At 43.3% G+C, this 24,449-nt stretch overlaps 2 protein-coding genes across 6 annotated transcripts in view; one reads left to right on the top strand and one right to left on the bottom strand.

Annotated features, from left to right (window-relative positions):
- Window positions 1–13,512, bottom strand: part of taf7 (TAF7 RNA polymerase II, TATA box binding protein (TBP)-associated factor) — a 45,012-nt gene extending 31,500 nt beyond the window's left edge. Inside the window, exons 1-4 of the mRNA XM_072594884.1 lie at window positions 13,276–13,512; window positions 7,809–7,891; window positions 6,060–6,138; window positions 761–894 (exon numbers count right to left, since the gene is read on the bottom strand). Coding sequence (XP_072450985.1) covers window positions 761–894; window positions 6,060–6,138; window positions 7,809–7,891; window positions 13,276–13,315 — 336 coding nt within the window. The 5' untranslated portion in view covers window positions 13,316–13,512. The remainder of the gene's footprint in view (window positions 1–760; window positions 895–6,059; window positions 6,139–7,808; window positions 7,892–13,275) is intronic.
- Window positions 13,513–13,845: 333 nt separating this feature from the next.
- The window catches only part of LOC140495780 (magnesium transporter NIPA2), a 31,912-nt gene continuing 21,308 nt past the window's right edge, over window positions 13,846–24,449 (top strand). The window contains exons 1-4 of one of the 5 annotated variants that reach the window (XM_072594880.1): window positions 13,847–14,117; window positions 14,206–14,324; window positions 14,639–14,798; window positions 18,101–18,248. In XM_072594880.1, the coding sequence (XP_072450981.1) occupies window positions 14,781–14,798; window positions 18,101–18,248 (166 nt within the window). In that variant the 5' untranslated portion in view covers window positions 13,847–14,117; window positions 14,206–14,324; window positions 14,639–14,780. Of the gene's footprint in view, window positions 14,118–14,205; window positions 14,325–14,638; window positions 14,799–18,100; window positions 18,249–24,449 lie in introns of all 5 variants that reach the window. The other 4 variants (XM_072594881.1, XM_072594882.1, XM_072594879.1 and 1 more) reach the window with 4 other exon arrangements.

Genomic DNA, 24,449 nt, shown 5'->3' with positions numbered 1-24,449 from the left:
TGATGAAGAGAGTGTATGCTGAAAGTGGTGGATGTGGTTCCAATCGAATCGCTGCTTCTGCTGGATAGTGTTGAGCTTCTTGAGCATTGTTGGAGCTTCACTCATCCAGGCAAATGGATAGTCAGGAGGTGGGTCACTCACTATTGAACCCCTAACCTCTGACTTAGTGTTGTAGCCACCGTATTTATATGTCTGGCCCAGTTCAGTTTCTAGTCAATGGTAACCCCAGCATGTTGATAGCGGAGGATTCATGCTACTGAATATCAAGGCTTAATTGCCTGGCACTATTGTGGTGTTAATGTTACTTTTGTCACTTACCAATCCAAGCCTGGCTATTGTCCAAGTCTGGCTGCATTTGGATAATGATTGTTTCAGTATCTGAGGAGTCACAAATGGCACTGAACCATCCCTACTTCTGACCTTTTGATGGATTCCTTGATACACACTTGGTCAAGTGCTTCCTTTTCATTAAGGGCAGTCAGTCTCATCTCATCTCTGGAGTTCACGTTTAACATCATTTTCTACACTGGTCCCGTTAATAAAGCCCAGGATGGTTCATTAATCACCTTCTCAACCTGTCCTGTCAGTATCAATGATTTCTTTACATCATGTCCTTTGGAATAAAAATCAACAAATAACAGAATAATAACCCAATAGTAGAAACAAATAATCTTGTCTTTCAGGAAGAGGGTCCTTGCTGATCTGAATCCAGTGTGTGGAACTTTGCTTTTCATCGCAACAAATAATGTGATGACCAAACCTGGCACACGTCAGCAGTTTTGTAGAATGTCTTCTTATCAATGGTCTTGAGGGATTCGATGATACACGGCAGATCGACTAACTTGGCAGCCAAGGGTTGCTTGTCCACTCGCACAATGCCATGCCGGCCATCCGCTATGAGAAAGGAAATAGAAGCTAGTTTTATACATTCTTACTAATGCATTTACACTCTCCTCCACTTCTCTACCCCTCAAATCTCACTGAGTCTCATAGTTCCACCAAGCTTGAGTGAAGGTGTGGAAGGCAACAGAAAGTGAATCCTAAAGTGACATTCAATATTAACACAGGGTGTTGTTAAAGAAAGAAATTGTTTGCTATAAGCAGCTGTTTAAACAAACACTGAAACAGGACATAAAACATTCTGAAGTAGAATCAGACTGGACTGGGTACATGAACGGGTTCTACAGACACTGCCAAACCTGATAATTTCCAGCTTCTCTATATTAGAGGACACAAAAGGGAACTGGATAAGGATTTAGAAATAAATATAAAAAGAATGTGGGGAAAGGCCCAAGTTATATGTTGGAGTCTTCTTCGCTCAGAGGACTGCCTGGATGAAGTCATCAGTCCATGTGAACAGTGATAATTTACTGTAAATGACAAACTAGAAAGGTGTCAGTTCTTGCCTGGCGTAAAAATCTCACTTTATAAGAGGCAGAGTGTGCAGTCACCTAGCTTCACTTTTGATTGCCTTAGAAGCTTGGAAAGGAAATTCTGAGAAGGTTTGTAGCTCAGGTTGAGGTTTAGGGTGTAGGTTTGCTCGCTGAGCTGTAGGTTTGATATCCAGATGTTTCATTACCTGGCTAGGTAACATCATCAGTGGTGACCTCCAAGTGAAGTGAAGCTGTTGTCTCCTGCTTTCTATTTATATCTTTCTCCTGGATGGGGTTCCTGGGGTTTGTGGTAATGTCATTTCCTGTTCATTTTCTGAGGGGTTGATAGATGGCATCTAGATCTATGTGTTTGTTTATGGCGCTGTGGTTGGAGTGCCAGGTCTCTAGGAATTCTCTGGCATGTCTTTGCTTACCCTGTCCCAGGAGAGATGTGTTGTCCCAGTCGAAATGGTGGATTTTTTCATCCGTGTGTAGGGCTATGAGGGAGAGAGGGTCGTGTCTTTTTGTGGCTAGCCGGTGTTCGTGTATCCTGATGCTAACTTTCTTCCTGTTTGTCCTATGTAGTGTTTGTGGCTGTCCTTGCATGGAATTTTATAGATGACGTTGGTTTTGTCCATGGGTTGTACTGGGTCTTTGAAGTTTGTTAGTTTTTGTTTGAGAGTGTCTGTAGGTTTGTGTGCTACTAGGATTCCAAGGGGTCTCAGTAGTCTGACTGTCAATTCTGAAACTTCTTTGATGTATGATAAGGTGGTTAGGGTTTCTGGCTGTGTTTGTTCTTGAGGAATCTGCGCACTGTATTTTTTTTTTGAGTATCTGTTTTTCTTGAATACGTTGTATAGGTGGTTCTCCTCTGTTTTCTGAAGTTCATCGAAAGACTAACAAACTTAAAAGACCCAGTACAACCCATAGACAAAACCAACATCATCTACAAAATTCCATGCAAGGGCTGCCACAAACACTACGTAGGACAAACAGTAAGAAAGTTAGCCACCAGGATACACGAACACCAGCTAGCCACAAAAAGACACGACCCTCTCTCCCTCGTAGTCCTACACACGGATGAAAAAAAAACACCAATTCGACTGGGACAACACATCTATCGTGGGACAGGCTAAGCAAAGACATGCCAGAGAATTCCTAGAGGTCTGGCACTCCAACCACAACGCCATAAACAAATACATAGACCTAGATGCCATCTATCAACCCCTCAGAAAATGAACAGGAAATGACATCACCACAAACCCCAGGAACCCCATCCAGAAGAAAGATATAAATAGAAAGCAGGAGACAACAGCTTCGCTTCACTTGGAGGTTGCCACTGATGATGTTACCTAGCCAGGTAATGAAACGTATGGATATCAAACCTACAGCTCAGCGAGCAAACCTACACCCTAAAGGAAATTCTGAATTTTATATCCTTGACTGGGTTTTTAATCTGCTCTCTTCTCAAGATTTGCACAGTGGCTCGGTGTCAATGTTCGTTAATACACCTTAGACATTGAGCTCTGGTTGACACCAATCGTGTTGCTATTAATAATGCCCATGAAACCACTGAATTGTCCTAAAACCTCATCTGACTCACCAAGGTGCTTTGGGGAAGAAAATCTTCTGTTCTCACTTGTCTGACCTGCACATGGCCTTAACGTACAGTTAGGGGTCTGACTCTTACCTATCCTCTGAAATGACCTAGCAAACGTTCAGTTGTATTAAGCTACTCTGAAAATGAATTGTTATACATCCTGCAGTTGTTCAAGAGGGTGGATCCTCAGGGTAATTAGGGATGGGCAAGGAATGCCATTCTTGCTGGCAGCACCCATATCCCATACATAAAAATACAGTGTGCAAGAAAGAGTAGTGTCGACACTTCCTTCCTGTTGAAAATGGGAGAGGTATGATTGTAGGAATTTTAAAAACTGGGCAGTCAAATGTGGGTGGTGGGTAAATCTTTAAAGTCAATAATTGGAGACAAATTAAACTGTTGCCTGGAAAAATACAGATTTATAAATGATGTGAGAAGGGATTAGTTATGGGCAAATGGCATTTGACAACCATGATTGAGTCCTTTAATAAAGTCACCACAGATTGATGAATGCATTGTCACTCATGTTATTCTTGTGAATTTTCAATAAATGTTTGAGAAAGTGTCAAATAAACCTGTTATAAAAATTGAAGCACAGGTTTCAAGGGCATAGTGGCTGCATGAATGTTAATTTGTCTACAATTCTGCATTCACAGCCTTTTGCTAGAGAGAAAGCCAAGGAGAAAAACTCTTCACCCTCTGAGAAAAAATACTTGGTCATCTGTTTCAAATGGGAGCCTCCTTATTTTTAAACTATGAATCCTAGTCCTAAACTCTTCAACAAGAAAACCACCTTTTTAACATCTACATTCAAGTTCTCTCAGGATCTTGTACGTTTCAATTAAGTCATCTCTGATCATTCTCAACTCCAGAGGATACGGGACAAGCCTTTCCTGATAAGGGAATCAGATATCAGTCAAGTAAACCTCTAAAGTACCTCTAACATATTAATATCTTCTATAAGTATGGTGACTAGAACTGTACACAGTACCCCAGACATTGTCTCACCAATGCCCGATATAACTGAAGCATAACCTCCCTACTCTTGCATTTAATTCCCCTCACAATAAACCATAACATTTCATGAGATTTTGTGATTACTTGTTGTACCTGCACACGAGTCTTCTATAATTCATGCATCAGAACACCCACGTTTCTCTGAATCCCAGAGCTCTGCAACTTCTCACTATGAGGATAGTACGCTTCGTTTTCATCCTTTCTGCCAAAATGGACAGCTTCACATTTTCCCACATTGTACTCCATTTGCCAAAGCTTTGCCGATGCACTTCGCCTATTTATATCCCTTTGTAAGCTCATTATTGAAATAACTCCACAGAGACGAATGCGTCCTCACCAAGTCATCGTTTACCTACAATTGCATAGCACTTGACACAGCGAACTGAGTGAACAGAATCTCTGATACTCCTATCTATATCTGTCAGCCAGGGGTCCCTAATTAGACAAGATTTACAGCCCGAATCAGGGAACCCATATTTGATAAGATCCTCCTAGCTGACCTCTTCAAAATCAGTATACTTGTCCTCTTCACATCTCCCATGCCCACCAATATTTGTGTCATCAACAAATTTAGCCATTGCACCTTTCATCCCTTCATCCAAATTATTTATATAAATTGTAAATAGTTGAGGTTTCAACACTGACTCCTGTGGCACACCACTCATGACATCCTGCCAGCCTGAAAAAGAACCACTTACCCTATTCTCTGAAACTTGTCAGCTAGTCAACCTTTCATGCATGTCAATGTGTTATCCTCGACATCATGAGCTTTTATTTTCCACAATAATCTTTGATGTAGTCCCTTATCAAATACCTTCTGAAAATCTAAATACAATAAATCCACTCATTCCCCTTTGTCTACAGCACAAATTATTTCATCAGAGAATTCCAATAATTTCGTTACACATGATTTCCCTTTGACAAAAACATGTTGGCTTTCTCTGATTACCCTGAATTTATCCAAATGCCCTGTTTTAATGCCTTTAATACCTTCTAACATTTTCCCTTCGACAGATGTCAAGCTAATTCCAATTTGAATGAACCACTGATGACACAGGAACAGGAGAAGGCTTCTTGAGCCTGTTCCGCCCTTCAGTGAGATCATGGGCCAACCTGTGGCTTAACTTCATAAAACTGCCTTTGGCCCATGTCCCTTAATACCTCTGCTTAACAAAACAAACTATCCATTTCACATTTAAAGTTAATAACTGATGCAGCATCAATTCCCATTTGACAAAGAGGGTTCCAAACATCCATTACATTCTGTGTTTTGAGTGCTTTCTAACATCTTTCCTGAATGGTCTGGTCCTAATTCTTTGACTGTGCTCCCCTAAATTTACAGATGGTTTATCTTTATCCATCCTGTCTTTTACTGTTAATGTCTTGAAGACATCAAGCACATCACCCCTTAACCTTCTAAATTCTGCAGAAAGCAGGCCTTATTTGTATAGTCTCTCCTCATAACTTAACCCCATAGGTCCAGGTGTAATTCTTGTAAACCTAGGCCAATCTATTCTTCCTAAGTGGTGCTGCCCAGATCTGCTACAATACTCAAACTGGAATTTAACTATGGTTTCGTATAACTGCAGTATCTTTGTACTCCAGTCATAGAGTCCTCTAGACATAAAGACCAGTATTCCATTGGCTATCTTGATTATTTTCTGCACCTGTTCCTTACATTTAAAAGGTCTTAGCAACTGAATCCCCAAGTCTCTTTGGATATCCACTGTATTCAACATTTTAATATGACCGTAATATGTCACCAAGTCGGGTAACCTAATTTTGGAAATGCTTGAATATCCAATAAAGATTGGCTGTGCAACTCTTTTTGGTTGAACAGCTTATTGACAATCGTTGCCCAGGATTCCCTTAAGGTGGAAGGGAAGTACCAGGAAATACACAGTATGGACAGGAACCAGGGCACGGGAGAACTAGTAACACTAGAAGGTTCGAAGTTGGAAGAAAAACCCTTTGTCAGAATTGACCGAACTAGCCTGAAATAGAGCGCAGCCTGAAGGAAGGAGATTAATAGTGACCAATTGTGAACGCATTCAGCCAAAAACACTTACGATGTAACTCGATGGTCAGTCTGTCCCGAAGATTAACATTTCCAGATTGTACAGCTCTCCGCACAGTGGCTGCATGTTCCTGCAGAGAAAAAGCACAGACTGAAAACTCTGCAGTCTGCATGATTCACAATCTCATTCACACAGGCACATGGAACTTCCGAAAACCTTCCATTTTATTCAAACTGAAAACAAAAATGGAATTGGAGACAACTGAATCAGTAGGTCAGCGAATTCATTGTACAGTTGAAAACGCAGATAGAACAACTAGAGAGACATGGCTAGGGGTGAGACATGACAAGGGATGATTCCCAGGGATATGTATTGGGGCCTCAAATGTTTATAAATGACTTGAATTATTAAAGAAAGAGATCCACCTACCTAAGTGTTACTACGTTGGTAGGAACAGCAAATTATGACAATTTACAAAGATGGGTTGAGTGACTTGTCATAATTGTGAAGTTTATTAAGATGGAGTTTATTGTGGGAAAGTTTGAGTTTATCCACGTTAATGCAGAAAATATAGATAATAATATTTTCTATAGGATGGGATGCACAGAACTGTGGAGGAGCAGAGATTTAGGGGTCTGATAATAGATATTATCAAGAGGTGACAAATAGAGACAAAAACTAATTGAAAAGGCTAATGAAATATTGGCCTGTATCTCAAAAGGCTGGAAGACCAAGGGCACAATGTGATGGTTCCCTTTAATGGAGCTTTGACTAGAGTCCCATTTAGAGTAGTACATGAACAGTTCTGGATACTTCGTAGCAGAGTGATGCAACAGAGATCACTTTTTTGGACACACTGCATAGACTAGACTTGTATTCGTTTAAATATAAAAAATTAAGCAATGATCTAATTAAGATGATGAAAGGAGTTGACAGGGTACAGAGAGGTAAATATCTTATCTTGAGCAAGTATCTTGAACAAGAGACTGATCAATATTACAGCTAGGTTATTCGTGTGTAATGTCAAGGTGCATTTTGTCACAGGGAGTGTGTTGGAAATGATCGACTATTAGTCAGCGTTCTTATTTCCATAGGTGCAGGTGATGTTTGTAATCTTCCTTGTGAAATGTATAACCTGCCATTTATCACTGTTCAAGTTAATTTGCTATTTAAATACCGAGACTGCAAGTTTCTAGTGTTTTTGTGTTCTCTAGTGTTCTTCCTCATCCACAAAATCCAAACTGAATTACTACGATCAGTGATGAACTACCAGAATTGATCTTTGCAAAACATGACATCTGCCTTCTTCCGTTCTGAAAAACTTCTCTTGAATTGGCTTCCTACTTTAGTCAGTGTATTATCCATTTAGCTATTTATCCTCTAACTTTCCACACATTGACCTTTGTCATGGGCCTACCATGTGGTACCTTATTGAAATCTGTTGAAAAAGGTCTCATTTTCTTTACACAATGGGATAAAATTTGGTCCATATTGTTTGAAAGAATGGTGGAAGTTCACTCACAAGTAATTGAAACAGTGTATGAGATAAATAGCTCAAAAGGTAAAATTTGCAGCACTGTGGGAAAAGAACAAGAGAGTGTACTTAATTGGATAGTTCTTTCAAAGAGACAACACAGGAACAATAAGCCAAATGGACTCATTATTGTGGTCAAATTCTACTGTTATAGTGTATTCATCTTCACTTCTTGTTCAAGCCATTAGAAAAATCTGAATTGTCACTCTACATCTTGGCACATGAACTCATACCTCACTTTATTGAAGAGAATGTGAAACACTTACTGATGGCAGCCTCAAAATGTACTGACTCTCTAATTCATGAGGTGCATCCTCTTTGCTCTTCGATCCTTGCTTCTGTCCTTTGGCTGTAAGAAAGAATATCAGTGCAGCTAGATTAGTCAAAAACTCACTGACATATAGAGAGAGAGCGCGAGCGCAAGCTAGAGCGAGAGTGTGATTGTGTGTGTGTGCGCCAGCGATCTCTTAGACTGACCTCCACTTAGTTGCTGGATAAAGTATACCTGCTTGGTCAATTGCCCTAGATCAAAAATGATTAACCACTCATCCTCTAACCCCCCACAACCAGCTTGCAATCCTGCCATGACACCCTAAAGCCCAACCCTTTCATGAGGCTTTCTGCAGAAACTGATCTTGGCCAAGACACTCAATAAACCACCAGCTTTTTTTGACCCCTCTGTCTCCTCTCCACCCCTCAGCTGCAGCAAAGTGTCAAAGACCTATCTGACTGACTGCTAGCCTGCCTCCCAATCTGGCTGGCTGGAGACTGAGAAAAGAGGCAGAAAGAAATGTCAGCCAGATATTGTTGTGGTTCTGTTCGGCGAGCTGGGAATTTGTGCTGTAGATGTTTCGTCCCCTGTCTAGGTGACATCCTCAGTGCTTGGGAGCCTCCTGTGAAGCACTTCTGTGATGTTTCCTCCAGCATTTATACCACTATAAATGCCGGAAGAAACATCACAGAAGCGCTTCACAGGAGGCTCCCAAGCACTGAGGATGTCACCTAGACAGGGGACAAAACGTCTGCAACACAAATTCCCAGCTCGGCGAACAGAACCACAACAATGAGCACCCGAGCTACAAATCTTCTCACAAACTTTAATCAGCCAGATATTGTTATTAATTTTGGTAGAACCCATGGGAAGCCTGTCATTCTGAGTTTCCTAATTTCAGAGCAATACCCTCTCCAACCCTCCTTGCACGCTATGTTTGAGTTCACATTGAGTAGCACCCAAAGGCAATGTGAAGAGAGTGAACAAGAATAGGACAAACAATAATCCACAATCACTGTGGGATCGAGGCCAATTGCTAATCCAGGACACTGGATGTTTGGTCCCAGGCAGAAATTTTCTGAAAGTCCATAGATCCATATTGAAAAGTTATGGCACAGAATGAGGCCATTCAGGTTTTGTTCTGGCAAGGGGTAACATCTACCATACCCTCATCCATTAACCCATTCTCACTTTATAAAATCCTTAGCAAGTTTGTAAGACATGGTCTTTCTTGGAAACCATGCTGAGAATATCAGATGGATCCTTCCTTTTCTAATGATCACACAGAGCATCTTTCTTAGAATCATTAGTACTGTCTTCACAATAGGTAGGGTAGGCTGATGGCTGAGTACTTCCTTGATTAAAATTTACCCCGTCTTCATAAAATCAGGACAACACAAGTTCAGTTGCAGCCGAAGAGAAAGGTCTCCAACTCTATTGAGCTAATAATAATCATACAATCCCTACACAGGGTGGAAGTAAGCCATTTGGCCCACTGAGTCCAGTCCGAAGAGCAACCCACCCAAACTCATCCCATACCTTAACCCTGTAACCTTTATTTCCCATAGCTAATCCACCTGGAGAATGTGCGAAATCCACACAAGCAGGTGCCTGAGGATAGAATTGAACTTGAGTCTCAGGTGCTGTCAGGCAGCAGTGAGCCACCATACCGCCCCATAACAGAGTTTGTAATTATGCAGCATCTATTATAATCTCAGGATGTCTTAATGCAGCTAACAATGAGTAACTTGGCAAATGTTATGTCTCCAAGAACAGTTCTAGGGATGTTGGATTTTAGTTCAAAGGATAGATTGGTGAAGCTGGAGATGTCCTCCTTGGAGGAGAGAAGGATATGAAAGACAGAGAATATGTAGAAATAAACAGCAACATCTTGAAAAATGTCCATATTACAGAGGAGGTGGTGCTGGATGTCTTAAAATGCATAAGGGTGGATAAAACCCCAGGACTTGATCAGGTGTACTCTAGAACTCTGTGGGAAAGGAGGGGATGATTGCTGGTCCCCTTGCTGAGATATTTGTATCATGGATAGCTACATGAAATGCTGGAAGAAGGAAGGTTAACTAACATAGTGCCACAATTTAAGAAAGGCAGTAAGGAAAAGCCAGGGAATAATAGACTAGTGAGCCTGACAACAATGGAGGGCAAGTTGTTGGAGGGAAGCCTGAGGAACAAGAAATTCATGTATTTGGAAAGGCAAGGACTGATTAGGGATAGTCAACATGGCTTTGTGCATGGGAAATCATGTCTCACAAACTTGATTGGTTTTTTTTTAAGAAGTAACAAAGAGGATTGATGAGGGCAGAACAGTGGATGTGATCTATGTGGACTTCAGTAAGGCGTGCAACAAAGTTCCTCATGGTAGACTGGTTAGCAAGATTAGATCACATGGAATACAGGGAGAACTAGCAATTTTGATACAGAATTGGCTTGAAGGTAGAAGACAGAGGGTGGTGGTGGAGGGTTACTTTTCAGACTGGAGGCCTGTGACCAGCGATGTGCCACAACGATCGCTGCTGGGTCCACAGCTTTCTGTCAACTACATAAATGATTTGGATGTGAACATAGGAGATATGGTTAGTAAATTTGCAAATGATAGCAAAATTGAAGGCGCAATGGACAACGATGCAAGTTACCTCACAGTACAACTGACCTTGATCAGATGAGCCAATGGGCACAGGGGTGGCAGATGGAGTTTACTTTAGATAATTGTGATGTACTGCATTTTCGAAAGGCAAATCAGGACAGGACTTATACACTTAATGGTAAAGTCCTGAGAGGTGTTGCTGAACAAAGAGACCTTGCATTGCACGTTCACAGTTCCTTGAAAGTGGAATCGCAGGTCAACAGGATAGTGAAGAAAACTTTTGGTATGCTTGCCTTCATTGGTCAACGCATTGAGTATAGGAGTTGGGAGGTCATGTTGTAGCTGTATCAGACTCTAGTTAGGCCATTTTTGGAATACTGTATGCAACTCTGGTCTCCTTGCTATAGCAAGTATATTGTGAAACTTTAAAAGGATTTGGAAACGATTTACAAGGATGTTTCTAGGGTTGGAGATTTTGAGCTAATAGGAAGAGGCTGAAAGGGCTGGAGCTGTTTTCCCTGGAGCATCTGAGGCTGAACGGTGACCTTATAGAGGTTCATAAAATTATGAGGGGCATGGATAGGGTGAATCCCAAGGGGCTGGGGTGGGGGCACAGGTTTAGGCTGAGAGAGGAAAGATTTAAAAGGGACCTCGGGGCAATGTTTTCACGCAGAGGGTGGTGCTTCTCTGGAATGAACTGCCAGAGGATGTCTTGAAGGCTGATGCAATTACAACATTTAAAAGGCATCTGGATGAGTCTACGGATAGGAGTTTGGATGGACATGTGCCAAATGCTGGCAAATAGGACCAGATTAATTTAAGATATCCGGTCAGCATGAATGAGTTGGACCAAAAGGTCTGTTTCCATGTTACACAGCTCTAAGAGAGGATTGATTTGAGAGAAGTTCAAGCTATGAAGGCTCTGGACAGAACAGAGTCACAGAAACACTCCCCATTAGTGGACTATTCAAGGACCAGAGACAATCACTAATCAAGGTGAGTGTTGGAAACAGCAATGGTGATACAGGGAATTTGTTATGCAGCAAGTGGTTAGGATCAGGAATGTGCAAGAGTAGAGGAGGCAGTTTCAATTACATTGTCGAAAGGGAACTGGATATTTGTCTGAAATTTGCATAGCTACAGAGAAAAGGCAGGTTAGTGGGACCAAGTTGCTCCTGGAGCGAGCCTTCACAGAAACAACAAGCTGAATGACCATTCTTCAATTCTTTTCTCTAATTTTTTTTCTGAATCCTCTCAAATGCGTTCTCATCCTTCCTGGATTTTGGTACTCAGACTGGACATTGCCTCCCAAATGGAGGCAGACAAAAGGTTTTTTTTTAAAAAGGTGACATAATATCCCTGCTTTTGCACTCTACGCTTCAATTTATAAAGTCAGTCTTTTCAGCCGGTGTTTTAATGTGTTCTGCCACATTCAATGATCCGTATGCATATGCTTCCTCAGGTCTCTCTACCACTGTAATCTCTTCGAATTGTACGCTTTATTTAGCATTACATTTTCACCAAATTGTTCCAATTTGCATTTCTCCAAATTACCTTCCTTTTCCAATTCCACCGTCCTGCTATTTTTCTCACTGTTCAAAAGACTTCCATCTAGTGAAGCCCACAACTCATGAATAAATATATTAAAAAGATCTCATGAAATTGTATCTTGGATGTCTAGGTCATTAATACAGATTATCAATGACTTGAATGAGGAGGTTAAGGGGTGAGTTAGTAAATTTGCAGAGACACAAAGGTTGGAGGTGTCGTTGATAGTATTGAGGGCTACTGCAGGGTGAGCTGGACTGAGAAATAGCAGACGGAGTTCAACCTGGATAAATGCGAAGTGATGCATTTTGGAAGATCAAACTCGAATGCTGAATGTAGGATTAAGGACAGGATTCTTGGCAGTGTGGAGGAAGAGAGGGATCTGGGTGTGCAAGTACATAGATCCCTCAAAGTTGCCACGCAAGTGGAGTTAGGATTGTTAGGAGAGCATATGGCGTTTTGGCTTTCATTAACAGGCGGATCGAGTTTAAGAGCCGCGGGATTTTGCTGAAGATCTACAAGTGAGATCACACTTGGAATATTGTGTCCAGTTCTGGTTGTCCTACTATCGGAAAGATACAGAGGCTTTGGAGAGTGTGCAAAGAAGGTTTACCAGGATACTGCCTGGACTGGAGGGCTTGCCTTATGAAGAAAGGTTGAATAAGCTTGGACTTTTCTCTCTGGAGAGAAGGAGGAAGACAGGAGACCTGATCGAGGTGTACAAAATAATGAGAGGAATAGATAGACTTTTCCCCAGGGGCTGGATTGACTGGTACGAGAAGTCATAGTTTAAAGGTATTAGGAGGAAGGTATAAAGGAGACGTCAGAGGTAGATTCTTTACACAGAGAGTTGTGAATGGATGGAATGCATTGCCAGCTGTGGTGGTGGAAGCAGAGTCACTGGGGACATTTAAGCGAATGTGAGACATGCACATGGAGAGCAGTGAGTTGAGGGGTGCGTGGGTTAAGTTACTATATTTTACATTAGGATTAAATCTTGGCACAACATCGTGAGCCAAAGGGCCTGTTCTGTGCTGTACTTTTCTCTGTCCTATGAAGAATGACAGTCCTAATTCCAGCTCCAGGGAATTACAACTTCGATCTTCAGACTGACCAAGGTTCACCTCTGCACTGGGTGACTGTCTCTTTGATGCCAAGGGCCACAACCTTGTAGGCAAGCTGGTGATGTGGCCTGTTATTACAGCACGGTGTGGCTTTAACACGTCCATTCTGGGTTTCCCCTGACATACCCGCGCTTTGCCAGGTGTTGCTGGAGGGCGGCCAGGGCCCACAGGCTGATCTTCCTCACCTGTCATCTTCTTCCAGGACACGGATCCTTTCTTGTCCATCAGGCCCCGCTCTACCCGGCCCTGGTCAATCCATCGGTCCCAGGCCCCGGGGGGGGGGATCAGAGACTGGGACAGGGAGGGCCCAAAGGCTGGAGCCCGCTGGAGGAGGAGGAGGCCCGGCCCGACTCTCTCCTGTCCCACAGGCGGGCCCTGCTCCGCGAGGATGGCGGGGCGCGGGGGCGGGGGGGACGGGGGAAGACTCTTGCTGCTGCACAGGGCGGACCGGATGGTTCCGGCTGGTGAGTGTGTTGGGGGGAAGGGTCGAGGGACGGACCAGAAGCGGAAGGTCAGGCGGCGCGGGGTGGGAGAGGGAGGGAGAGAGAGAGAGAGAGAGGAAGAGAGGAAGAGAGGGAGGGAACGGGGGACGGGGAACGGGCTGGGGCTGGGACTGGGAGTAAGGGGAGAGGGAAAAGTTAATGAGGAAGGAGGAGAGAGTAGGGAAGGGCAGAGTGAGAGTGAGAGAGAGAGAGGGAGGATGGGTGAGGGGGGAGAGGGTGAGTGAGTGAGTGAGGGAGGGAGGGTGGGTGAGAGGGATTTGTGAGGTAGGGGTTATTTGAGGAAGGGGTTGATAATGAGCCTGTAGGCGTCATGTTAGCAGAGGAACAGTGGCAGCACAGTTTCTTTCGAGCCTGTGAAGGCTGAGATTGCTGCCTGTCACTTTTCCTTCAAGCTCTCAGCTGGTCAGGCGCTGACCCTCCTCCCACCCCCCCACAAACAGATGTTGGTCGTTGGACAGAATCCCCAAGTTACTGCTTGTGTAATTTATCCACGGCCGGGACGACTGGCTTCCTATGCACGACTGGTATGTGATGTGAGAAAACATTGCACAGATTTAACTTATGGATGTTTCTAATCAAATTGTTCAGAGATATTATCTCTCAATTTTCAAGCAAGGGGAACTTGAAGCCGGGCCTCCTGGCTCAGATTAGGAACACAACCACTGTACCGCAAGAACCCCCTATTCTTGGGTATTGTGCAGAGCCTGGCAAATTGACCATCAACAATTCTGGTGAGGTTTACTGTTTACTTTGTAATTCCTCCTATAGGGGTTCTGTTTCATTTGATTTATTTTTGCATGTTATTTTTTTCAGTTTCATCTAAAGAATGTCATTATAGAGTTGAAAACTGGTTTTCAAATGGTATGAGATCATAATTACTACTTTACAACCACCTGCTATGTAAATCTATCATTAAAAAATTCATGGTCCAGGGAAGAATTCACTCATTATTCCAGACACTTTAATGCAATCCTGATGAATGCTGCACTGTCAGGAATGCTGTCTTTCAGATAAGATATTAAACCAAGATTCTGTCTACTCTCAGATGGATGTAAAAGGCACCATTAACATATTTGGAAGAATACTGACAACATTCCAGCAATAATACTGAAGACTTGTGCTCCAGAACTTGTCACTGTGCTAGCCAAGCAAATTCCATACACTATAACATTGTCATCTACTGGGCAATGTGGAAAATTGGCCAGGTATGTCCTGTACACAAAATCAACAAATCTAACCCTTGCAACCCCATGACTCTAATTTGAATAATCAGCAAACTGATGGAAGAGGTTGTTGACAGTTTAATCAAGCAACTGTTACTTAGTAATACAGGCAGTCCCCAATTTAAAAGCACCTAACTTCTAAATACTTGTACTTTTACATCTGTAAGGTATTATGCTTTTATTAATATTAATTTTGAAGATCCAGTCTGTGAATGTGTCCTTGTTCTTAGGAACGGCTGTTTTATATCATCTTGCATTGTGTTCCGATTTGCATACAAATTGACCTGTGACCGTATTCTAGAACAGCACATGTTTGCAACCCAGGGATTGCCTGTAACTTGTTAGCTGACATTGAGTTTGAGATCAGCCAGGGCCACTCCGACCCGATCTTACTACAGCCTTTATTCAAACATAAACACAAGAGCCAAATTTCAGTTGTGAGGTGGGAGTGCCTGCCCTTGACATCAAGGTTGCAGTTCACTGAGTGTCACATGGAGAAGTCCCAACAAAACTTATGTCACTGAAAAATCATGGGGAAACCTCTCCATTGGTTGGAGTCATTCAATAGACAATAGGTGCAGGAGTAGGCCATTCTGCCCTTTGAGCCTGCACCACCATTCAATATGATCATAGTTGATCATCTTTAATCAGTATCTTGTTCCTGCCTTATCTTCCATAACCCTTGATTCCACTATCCTTGAGAACTCTATCCAATTCTTTCTTAAATGAATCCAGAGACTGGGCCTCCACTGCCCTCTGGGGCAGAGCATTCCACACAGCCACCACACTCTGAGTGAAGAAGTTTCTCCTCATCTCTGTCCTAAATGGTCTACCCCATATTTTTAAGCTGTGCCCTCTGGTTCGGCACTCGCCCATCAGCGGAAACATGATTCCTGCCTCCAGAGTGTCCAATCCTTTAATAAGGTTCAAAGGAGGATGATTGTGGTTGTTGGAGATCATTAATCTCAGCTCCAGGATATCTCTGCAGGAGTTCCTCAGTATCCAAGTCCAACCGTGTTCATCAGCAAAGCAGATGATCTTCACTCCATCATAAAGTCAGAAGTGGGGGTGTCTGCACAATGTTTAGCACCATTTATGACTCCTCATCCTGAAGCAGTCCATGTCCATATGCATCAAGTCCTGGATAATGTTGAAGCTTGGGGTGATAAGTGCAGAGTAACATAGCTTGGTACTTGAGTGTCATTAGTGACCAAGAGCAGTGAATCCAACTACATCCCCTTAACTTTAACTTTCTCGACTATCAACTTCCTGACCAATTGACCAGAAATTGAAATGGACAAGTCACATAAACACTCTTGTTGTCCTGTTTACCCCCTTCAGTCGAAGCAAAATGCTCAGAGGAACAGTATAGTTTTACCTCCTTCATCTTTATTTCCGGGCCCTGGAGGGAGAGAGAATGATCGTCCATGTGTACAGAGACATGAGTTCTCAATCTTCTCTCTCGAACAGCAGTGTCTTAAACTATATAGTCATTTTACAGGGAGGAGCATCCAGATAAGGCAGCCTACACATTGATTGGGTGACCTTTACAATCAGCGAGTGTCAGTAGTAAAGACTAAGCCATCTGCTGTTACACAGTGAACTGGCTTCATATAATGAATACTTTTCACCTTGTTAAACTGTCCTTACATACTGAATGTTTCCAAGATTGTTAAATGACTGTAGATAATGAATGCTTTTCCACCCATTGCCCTTGCCTCCAGCACCCCATTGTTAACTGTAAATTCTTATCTGATCTGAGTCATGCTCAGCTAAACCTCTTGTTTCACAAAACTCAAAACTTAATTCTTGCCCAACTTGCTCACACCCTATACACATTCTCATTTACCCTATACACATTCTCACTGTGACCATTAGAGAATGTGGGAGACTTGGCATTCTGTGATTCACTTTTTTTAAAAATTTTTTTTATTAATGGAATATGAGTATCACTGGCTAGTCCCTTTATTGTCCCTTTCTAATTGCCCCAGAGGGCAGTTCAGTGTCAACCACATTGCTGTGGATCTGGAGTCGCAGGTAGGCCATCCATTGATGGTAGATAGAGTTAAATTTTAGAGTTGACTAGAACCCTTCTCCTGAAGGATTTGACTTTCTGTCTACACAAACACTGTCAGAGTTACTCGAGCACTTAGTTTTATTTCAGATTTTTAATATCCATAGTATTTTGTTTTTATGCTTAGAAACATTTAATCAGCTATAAAGACATCCTATGGTTGTTCATGCCACAGATTTCCTTCTCTCTCCTTCCCACTATTTTGTGTAAAGCAGCTCCTCTTTTGCTTTTCATTCTAATCAAGCAGAGTCTTTAACTGAACCTTCAACTATGAGGTCCATCTCCAGTGCTATCATAGTTTCTCTGATTAGTACTGCCGTTCACTCCTTTTTTTTCCCTTTTGGCAGCTTTATGATTTCATAGTAACAAGGAAAATTAAATTCCTAATCCGCCGTTTCTTTGAGCCAGTTTCCAGCATTGCTACCACATCATAGTCACCAGTGGTCGCCTGCAACTCACCCACTTCACTTATCACTGAACATGGATACACATGGCTGTATTAAGCCATCTTACTATGAATTTTCCATATCCAATCCTTCCTATTTCTGAATTACTCGTTATGCTGCTTGTCTTCAGGTCCCCAGTGCACCTTAGTTTCCCAGCCCCACAGCATCGGATAAACCCCTTGTGAAAACATTCATTGGTTCCTTGTTGTGGAAATGCCTCCTTAATCAGAATTGCTCACTTCCCTACATACATTCATGCCACTCCTCTGAGCAAGTAATAACTTTATAGACAGTAACGTAACTTTATAGACAATAAGCCTGAGTTTCAAGGTGAAGCAAGATGCCTGGCCCCTGTAGTATCCCTATAATACTGAGATTTTTAATTTTATTTTAATTGTTTATAGGTTGACGGCTTTGCTAGCCAAGTCAGCATTTATTGCCCATCCTTTATTGCCCAGAGGATAGTAACAAGGCACCCACTTTGCTCTGGGTTTGGTGTCCAGGCAAAGGCGGCAGATACATTCCTGAACCAGATGGATTTTATGACATTTGGCAGCCATTAAACGATTACTCTTCTACTAGCTTCTTATTCTAGATTTTTAATGAATTCAATTTTCACATCTGCCATGGTGGGGTTCTAACCCATATACTCAGCGGCATGACCAGTCCAGTGACTTTATCTCTAGATCACTGCTTGCTCAGACCAGATCTCCCTTTTTTATGTTGAAAGCAGTAAATGAATGCCCTTTCCTTCTGTCCTGCAGCTCTCCACCATGGACAGTGCCACTGAGGGTTATCATTTTTACATCGGGCTTGCTCTTGCCATCAGTTCCAGCATTTTCATCGGAAACAGTTTCATCCTGAAGAAGAAGGGGCTGCTACGCCTGGCCAGCAAGGGGGTGGTCAGAGCAGGTGAGAGGGTAGCAGAGAACTCTGACAGTAAGACAGTCACCAGCAAACCACTGGTGGAGCTGGCTCTTAGACATGCTTTTGAAGTAGAAATTTACAAGTACTTTTCAGTTTCACTTGTACTGCGTTCTGCTGTCATCATAGTCTGGCACTGACCCATCCCTCATTCATCAGTCCCTTTGTGCTCTGGAGAACAGGTACTTTGGTCTCACAAGGACATGCTATGACTGAGTCCTCACACAGAGCAACACTGTAAAAGGCTTACATGTTGCCCTCGTACTACTTTATCAACTCACTTGCTGCATTCATACTGACACTGTCCCATTTCACTGAAGGTGCTCTCTCTACTCATCTTCTAAAGGTAATGATTGTGCTCTTCCCCCTCTGAAGGTGCTGACCCTCTCTCCCCTTTTCTCGATTATGCTAACTTCTGCCCACCCCTCCCTCGAGTTGCTTACTCCACACCCCTCTGCTAAAGGAGTTTGGGCTGTCTGCTACTTAAAACAACAATGCTCTCCAGTACACCCCCTCCACATTCCAAACTTCCGCCCTTGAACCCCATCCCTTCAACTATAACAAGAATAGTACCCCCCCCCCCCGCCCCCACCAGTCCTCACTTTGCATTCCACCAATTTTCAGATACAATGCATCATCCACCACCATTTCCGTCACCTACAGTCAGACTCCACCACCAGAGATATATTTCCCTCCCAACCCTAACAGAATTCCACAGAGACCATTCCCTCCACGACTCGGTTGTTAGGTCGACACCCCCCATCAACCCATCCTCCACTCTCGGCAATTTTCCTTAACACCACAAGAGTTGTAAAACCTGCCCCCTTCACCTCCATCCAAGGCCCCAAAGAATCCTTCCACATCTGGTAGAGATTTTCCTGCACATCCAAACACCTCATCTACTGTGTCCATTGCTCTTGATGTGGTTCCCTCTACATTGGGGAGGCAGGATGCCAACTTGTGGAATGTTTCTGAGAACACCTCTTGGACACCCACACCAAACACCGCCTCATGACCGGCCACTTCAACTCCCCCTCCCACTCTGCTAAGGACGTGCAAGCCTCCTCCCCTGTCAAATCCAAGCCAGCCGACTCCTGGAGGAAGAACGCCTCATCTTCCCCCTTGGGACTTTCCAAGCACACGGGACTAATTTGGATTTCAGCAGTTTCCACATCTCCACTCCCCACATCTTATCCCACATCCAGCTCTCCAGTTCAGCACCACCACTGTCGTACCTGTCCATGTTCCTTCCAACCTACCCGTTCTATCATCCACTCTGCCCTATTACCATCACTCCCCCTGCACCTCCATTTACGTATCGCCTTCCCAGTTACCTACCCCCCCCAGGCCCATTCCCCCCCCCGCTCCCCCCCCCAGCCAGCCCTCCTATTTATTTGTCTGCCCTCTTGACCCTGCCCCATTCCTGATGAAGGATCTATGCCCAATTCTGTTCCTTAGATGCTGCCTGACCTGCAGGAGCAGGATTGGGCATACGTCTTTCATCAGGAATGGGGCAAGACCACACTTCTTAACAGTTTTTGGGAAGAGTTATAGCTCAGGTTGATGATAAGTAAGTAAGTTAGCTCGCTGAGCTTGAAGGGTTGTTTTCAAACATTTGCCACCATACTAAGTAACATCATCAGTGAGAGTCTCCGGTGAAGCGCTGGTGGTATGCCTTGCCTCTCTATTTATAGGTCTTGGTTTCTTAAGATGGGTGATATCATTTCTGGTTGTTTTTTTTTCAGGGAGAAGTAGATAGGATCTAAATCAATGTGTTTATTGATGGAGTTCTGGTTAGAACTTCATGTCTCTAAGAATTCTCGTATATGTCTTTGTTTCGCCTGCCCTCGGATATGTGTGTTGTCCCAGTCAAAGTGGTGTCCTCCTTTGTCTGTATGTATAGAAACTCGTGATAGTGGGTCGTGTCTTTTGGTGGCTAGTTAGTGTTCATGTATCCTGGTGGCAAGTTTCCTGCTAGTTTGTCTGATGTAGTTTTTTTTTACAGTTCATGCATGGTATCTTGTAAATGATGTTAGTTTTGCTGGTAGTGTCTAATGAATCCTTTAGGTTCATTAGTCGCTAATTGTGTGTTGGTAGGTTTGTGGGCTACCATAATGCTAAGGGGTCTGAGTAGTTTGGAAGTCATTTCTGATATGTCTTTGATGTAAGGTAATGTGGCTATAGATTTTGGTTGCATTGTGTCAGCTTGTTTGGGTTTGTTTCTGAGGAATCAGTGGATTGTTTAAATTGGGTACCCGTTTTTCTTGAAAACATTGTATAGATATTTTTCTTCTGCTTTTTGTAGTTCTTGGGTGCTGCAATGTGATGTAGCTTTGTCTATTTATCCTATCTATGCCCGTCATGAGTTTATAAACTTCTATAAGGTCACCCCTCAGTCTCCAAGGCTCCAGGAAAAACAGCCCCAGCCTATTAAATCTCTCCCTACAGCTCAAATCCTCCAAACCTGGCAACATCCTTATAAGTCTTTTCTGAGCCCTTTCAAGTGTAACAACAACCTTCCGATAGGAAGGAGACCAGAATTACACGCAATATTCTAAAAGTGGCCCAACCAATGTCCTGTACAGCCGCAACATGACCTCCCAACTCCTGACCGATAAAGGAAAGCATACTAAACACCTTCTTCACTATCTTATCTACCAGTGACTCCACTTTCAAAGCGCTCTGAACCTGCACTCCAAGGTCTCTTTGTTAAGCCACACGCTGTAGGACCTTAGTGTATAAGTCCTGCTAAGATTTGCTTTCCCAAAATGCAGCACCTCACATTTATCTAAATTAAACTCCATCTGCCACTCTCAGCCCATTGACCCATCTGATCAAGATTCCGCTGTAATCTGAGGTAACCCTCTTCGCTGTCCACTACACTTCCAATTTTGGTGTCACCTGCAAACTTACTAACTATACCTCTGATGCTCACATCCAAATCATTTATATAAATGACAAAAAGTAGTGGACCCAGCACCGATCCTTGTGGCACTCCACTGGTCACACACCTCCAGTCTGAAAAACATCCCTCCACTACCATCCTCTGTCTTCTGCCTTTGAGTCAGTTCTGTATCCAAATGGCTAGTTCTCCGTGTAATACATGAGATCTAACCTTGCTAACCAGTCTCCCATGGGGAACCTTATCAAATTCCTTACTGAAGTCCATCACTCTACCCTCATCAATTTTCTTTGTTACTTTTTCAAGAAACTCAATCAAGTTTGTGAGATTTCCCACACACAAAGCAATGTTGACTATCCCTAATCAGTCCTTGTCTTTCCAAATACACGTACATCCTGTCCCTCAGGATTCCCTCCGACAACTTGCCCACCACCGATGTCAGGCTCACTGGTCTATAGTTCCCTGGCTATAGGCTATAGGGCGAAGGGAATAGGGATAACCCCGGGAGTTACAGGCCAGTTAGTCTTACTTCGGTGGTAGACAAAGTAATGGAAAGGGTACTGAGGGATAGGATTTATGAGTATCTGGAAAGACATTGCTTGATTAGGGACAGCCAGCACAGATTTGTGAGGGGTAGGTCTTGCCTTACAAGTCTTATTGAATTCTTTGAGGAGGTGACCAAGCATGTGGATGAGGGTAGAGCAGTGGATGTAGTGTACATGGATTTTAGTAAGGCATTTGATAAGGTTCCCCATGGTAGGCTTATGCGGAAAGCCAGGAGGCATGGGATAGTGGGAAGTTTGGCCAGTTGGATAGAGAACTGGCTAACCGGTCGAAGTCAGAGAGTGGTGGTAGATGGTAAATATTCAGCCTGGAGCCCAGTTACAAGTGGAGTTCCGCAGGGATCAGTTCTGGGACCTCTGCTGTTTGTAATTTTTATTAATGACTTGGAAGAGGGAGTCGAAGGGTGGGTCAGTAAATTTGCAGATGATACGAAGATTGGTGGAGTTGTGGATAGTGAGGAGGGCTGTTGTCGGCTGCAAAGGGACTTGGATATGATGCAGAGCTGGGCTGAGGAGTGGCAGATGGAGCTCAACCCTGTCAAGTGTGAGGTTGTCCATTTTGGAAGGACAAATAAGAATGCGGAATACAGGGTTAACGGTAGGGTTCTTAGTAAGGTGGAGGAGCAGAGGGATCTTGGGGTCTATATTCATAGATCTTTGAAAGTTGCCACTCAGATGGATAGAGCTTGTAAGAAGGCCTATGGTGTATTAGCGTTCATTAGCAGAGGGATTGAATTCAAGAGTCGTGAGGTGATGTTGCAGCTGTATAGGACCTTGGTAAGACCACATTTGGAGTACTGTGTGCAGTTCTGGTCGCCTCATTTTAGGAAAGATGTGGAAGCTTTGGAGAGGGTGCAGAGGAGATTTACCAGGATGTTGCCTGGAATGGAGACTAGGTCGTACGAGGATAGGTTGAGAGTGCTAGGCCTTTTCTCATTGGAATGGTGAAGGATGAGGGGTGACTTGATAGAGGTTTATAAGATGATCAGGGGAATAGATGGAGTAGACAGTCAGAGACTTTTTCCCCGGGTACAACAGAGTGTTACAAGAGGACATAAATTTAAGGTGAAGGGTGGAAGGTATAGGGGGGATGTCAGGGGTAGGAGTGGTGGGGGCCTGGAATGTGCTGCCTGTGGGAGTGGCAGAGTCAGAATCATTGGTGACCTTTAAGCGGCAATTGGGTAGGTACGTGGATAGGTGCTTAAGCTAGGACAAATGTTCGGCACAACATTGTGGGCCGAAGGGCCTGTTCTGTGCTGTATTGTTCTATGTTCTATGTTCTGTCCTTACTGCTCTTCTTAAACAATAGCACCACGTTTGCCAACCTCCAGTCTTCCGGCACCTTACCCGTGACTATCAATGATACAAATATTTCAGCATGGATCCAGTAATCACTTCCCACAGAATTCTAGGGCACACCTGATCAGGGCCTGTGGATTTATCCACTTTTTCATGTTTCAAGACACCCAGCACCACCTCCTCTGTAATATGGACATTTTTCAAGATGTCACCATCTATTTCCAAATGTTCTACACCTTCCATGTCCTTTTCCATAGTAAACACCGATGCAAAATACTCATTTAGTATCTTCCCCCATCTCCTGCGGCTTCCCTCCCTGATCTTTGAGGGACCCTACTCTCCTCCTTAGTTACCCTTTCGTCCTTAATGTATTTATAAAAGCCTTTCGGATTTTCCTTAACTCTATTTGCCAAAGCTATCTCATGTCCTTTTTTTGCCCTCCTGATTGCCCTCTTATGTATACTGCTACTGCCTCTATACTCTTCTAAGGATTCACTCGATCTATCCTGTCTATACCTGACATATGCTTCCTCCTTTTTCTTAACCAAACCTTCAACTTCTCTAGTCAGCCAGCATTCCCTATACCTATCAGCCTTTCCTTTCACCCTGTCTCTGGACTCTCGTTATCTCATTTCTGAAGGCTTCCCATTTTACAGCAGTCCTGTTACCTGCACACTTCTGTCCCTAATCAGCTTTTGAAAGTCTTTGCCTAACACCGTCGAAATTAGCCTTTCTCCAATTTAGAACTTCAACTTTTAGATCTGGGTCTATCCTGTTCCATCACTATTTTAAAACTAATAGAATTATGGTCGCTGGCCCCAAAGTGCTCCCCCACTGACACCTGCCCTGCCTTATTTCCCAAGAGTAGGTCAAGTTTTGCAACTTCTCTAGTAGCTACCTCCACAAATTGAATCAGAAAATTTTCTTGTACATACTTAACAAGTTCCTCTCCATCTACCGGAGATTCACATGGATGAATGGGTTTATAAGATAGAGGTTTATGAGATGATCAGAGGAATAGATAGAGTAGACAGTCAGAAACTTTTTCCCCGGGTACAACAGAGTGTTACAAGGGGACATAAATTTAAGGTGAAGGGTGGAAGGTATAGGGGAGATGTCAGGGGTGGGTTCTTTACCCAGAGAGTGGTGGGGGCATGGAAGGGTGGGTCAGTAAATTTGCAGATGATACAAAGATAGGTGGAGTTGTGGACAGTGAGGAGGGCTGTTGTCGGCTGCAGAGGGACTTAGATATGATGCAGAGCTGGGCTGAGGAGTGGCAGATGGAGTTCAACCCTGCCAAGTGTGAGGTTGTCCATTTTGGAAGAACAAATAAGAATGCGGAATACAGGGTTAATGGTAGAGTTCTTGGTCAGGTGGAGGAACAGAGGGATCTTGGGGTCTATGTACATAGATCTTTGAAGGTTG

Source organism: Chiloscyllium punctatum, chromosome 25, assembly GCF_047496795.1.
Source record: "Chiloscyllium punctatum isolate Juve2018m chromosome 25, sChiPun1.3, whole genome shotgun sequence".
In the NCBI taxonomy this organism is placed as follows: domain Eukaryota; kingdom Metazoa; phylum Chordata; class Chondrichthyes; order Orectolobiformes; family Hemiscylliidae; genus Chiloscyllium; species Chiloscyllium punctatum.
This window is presented reverse-complemented; position numbering and strand designations above follow the sequence as displayed.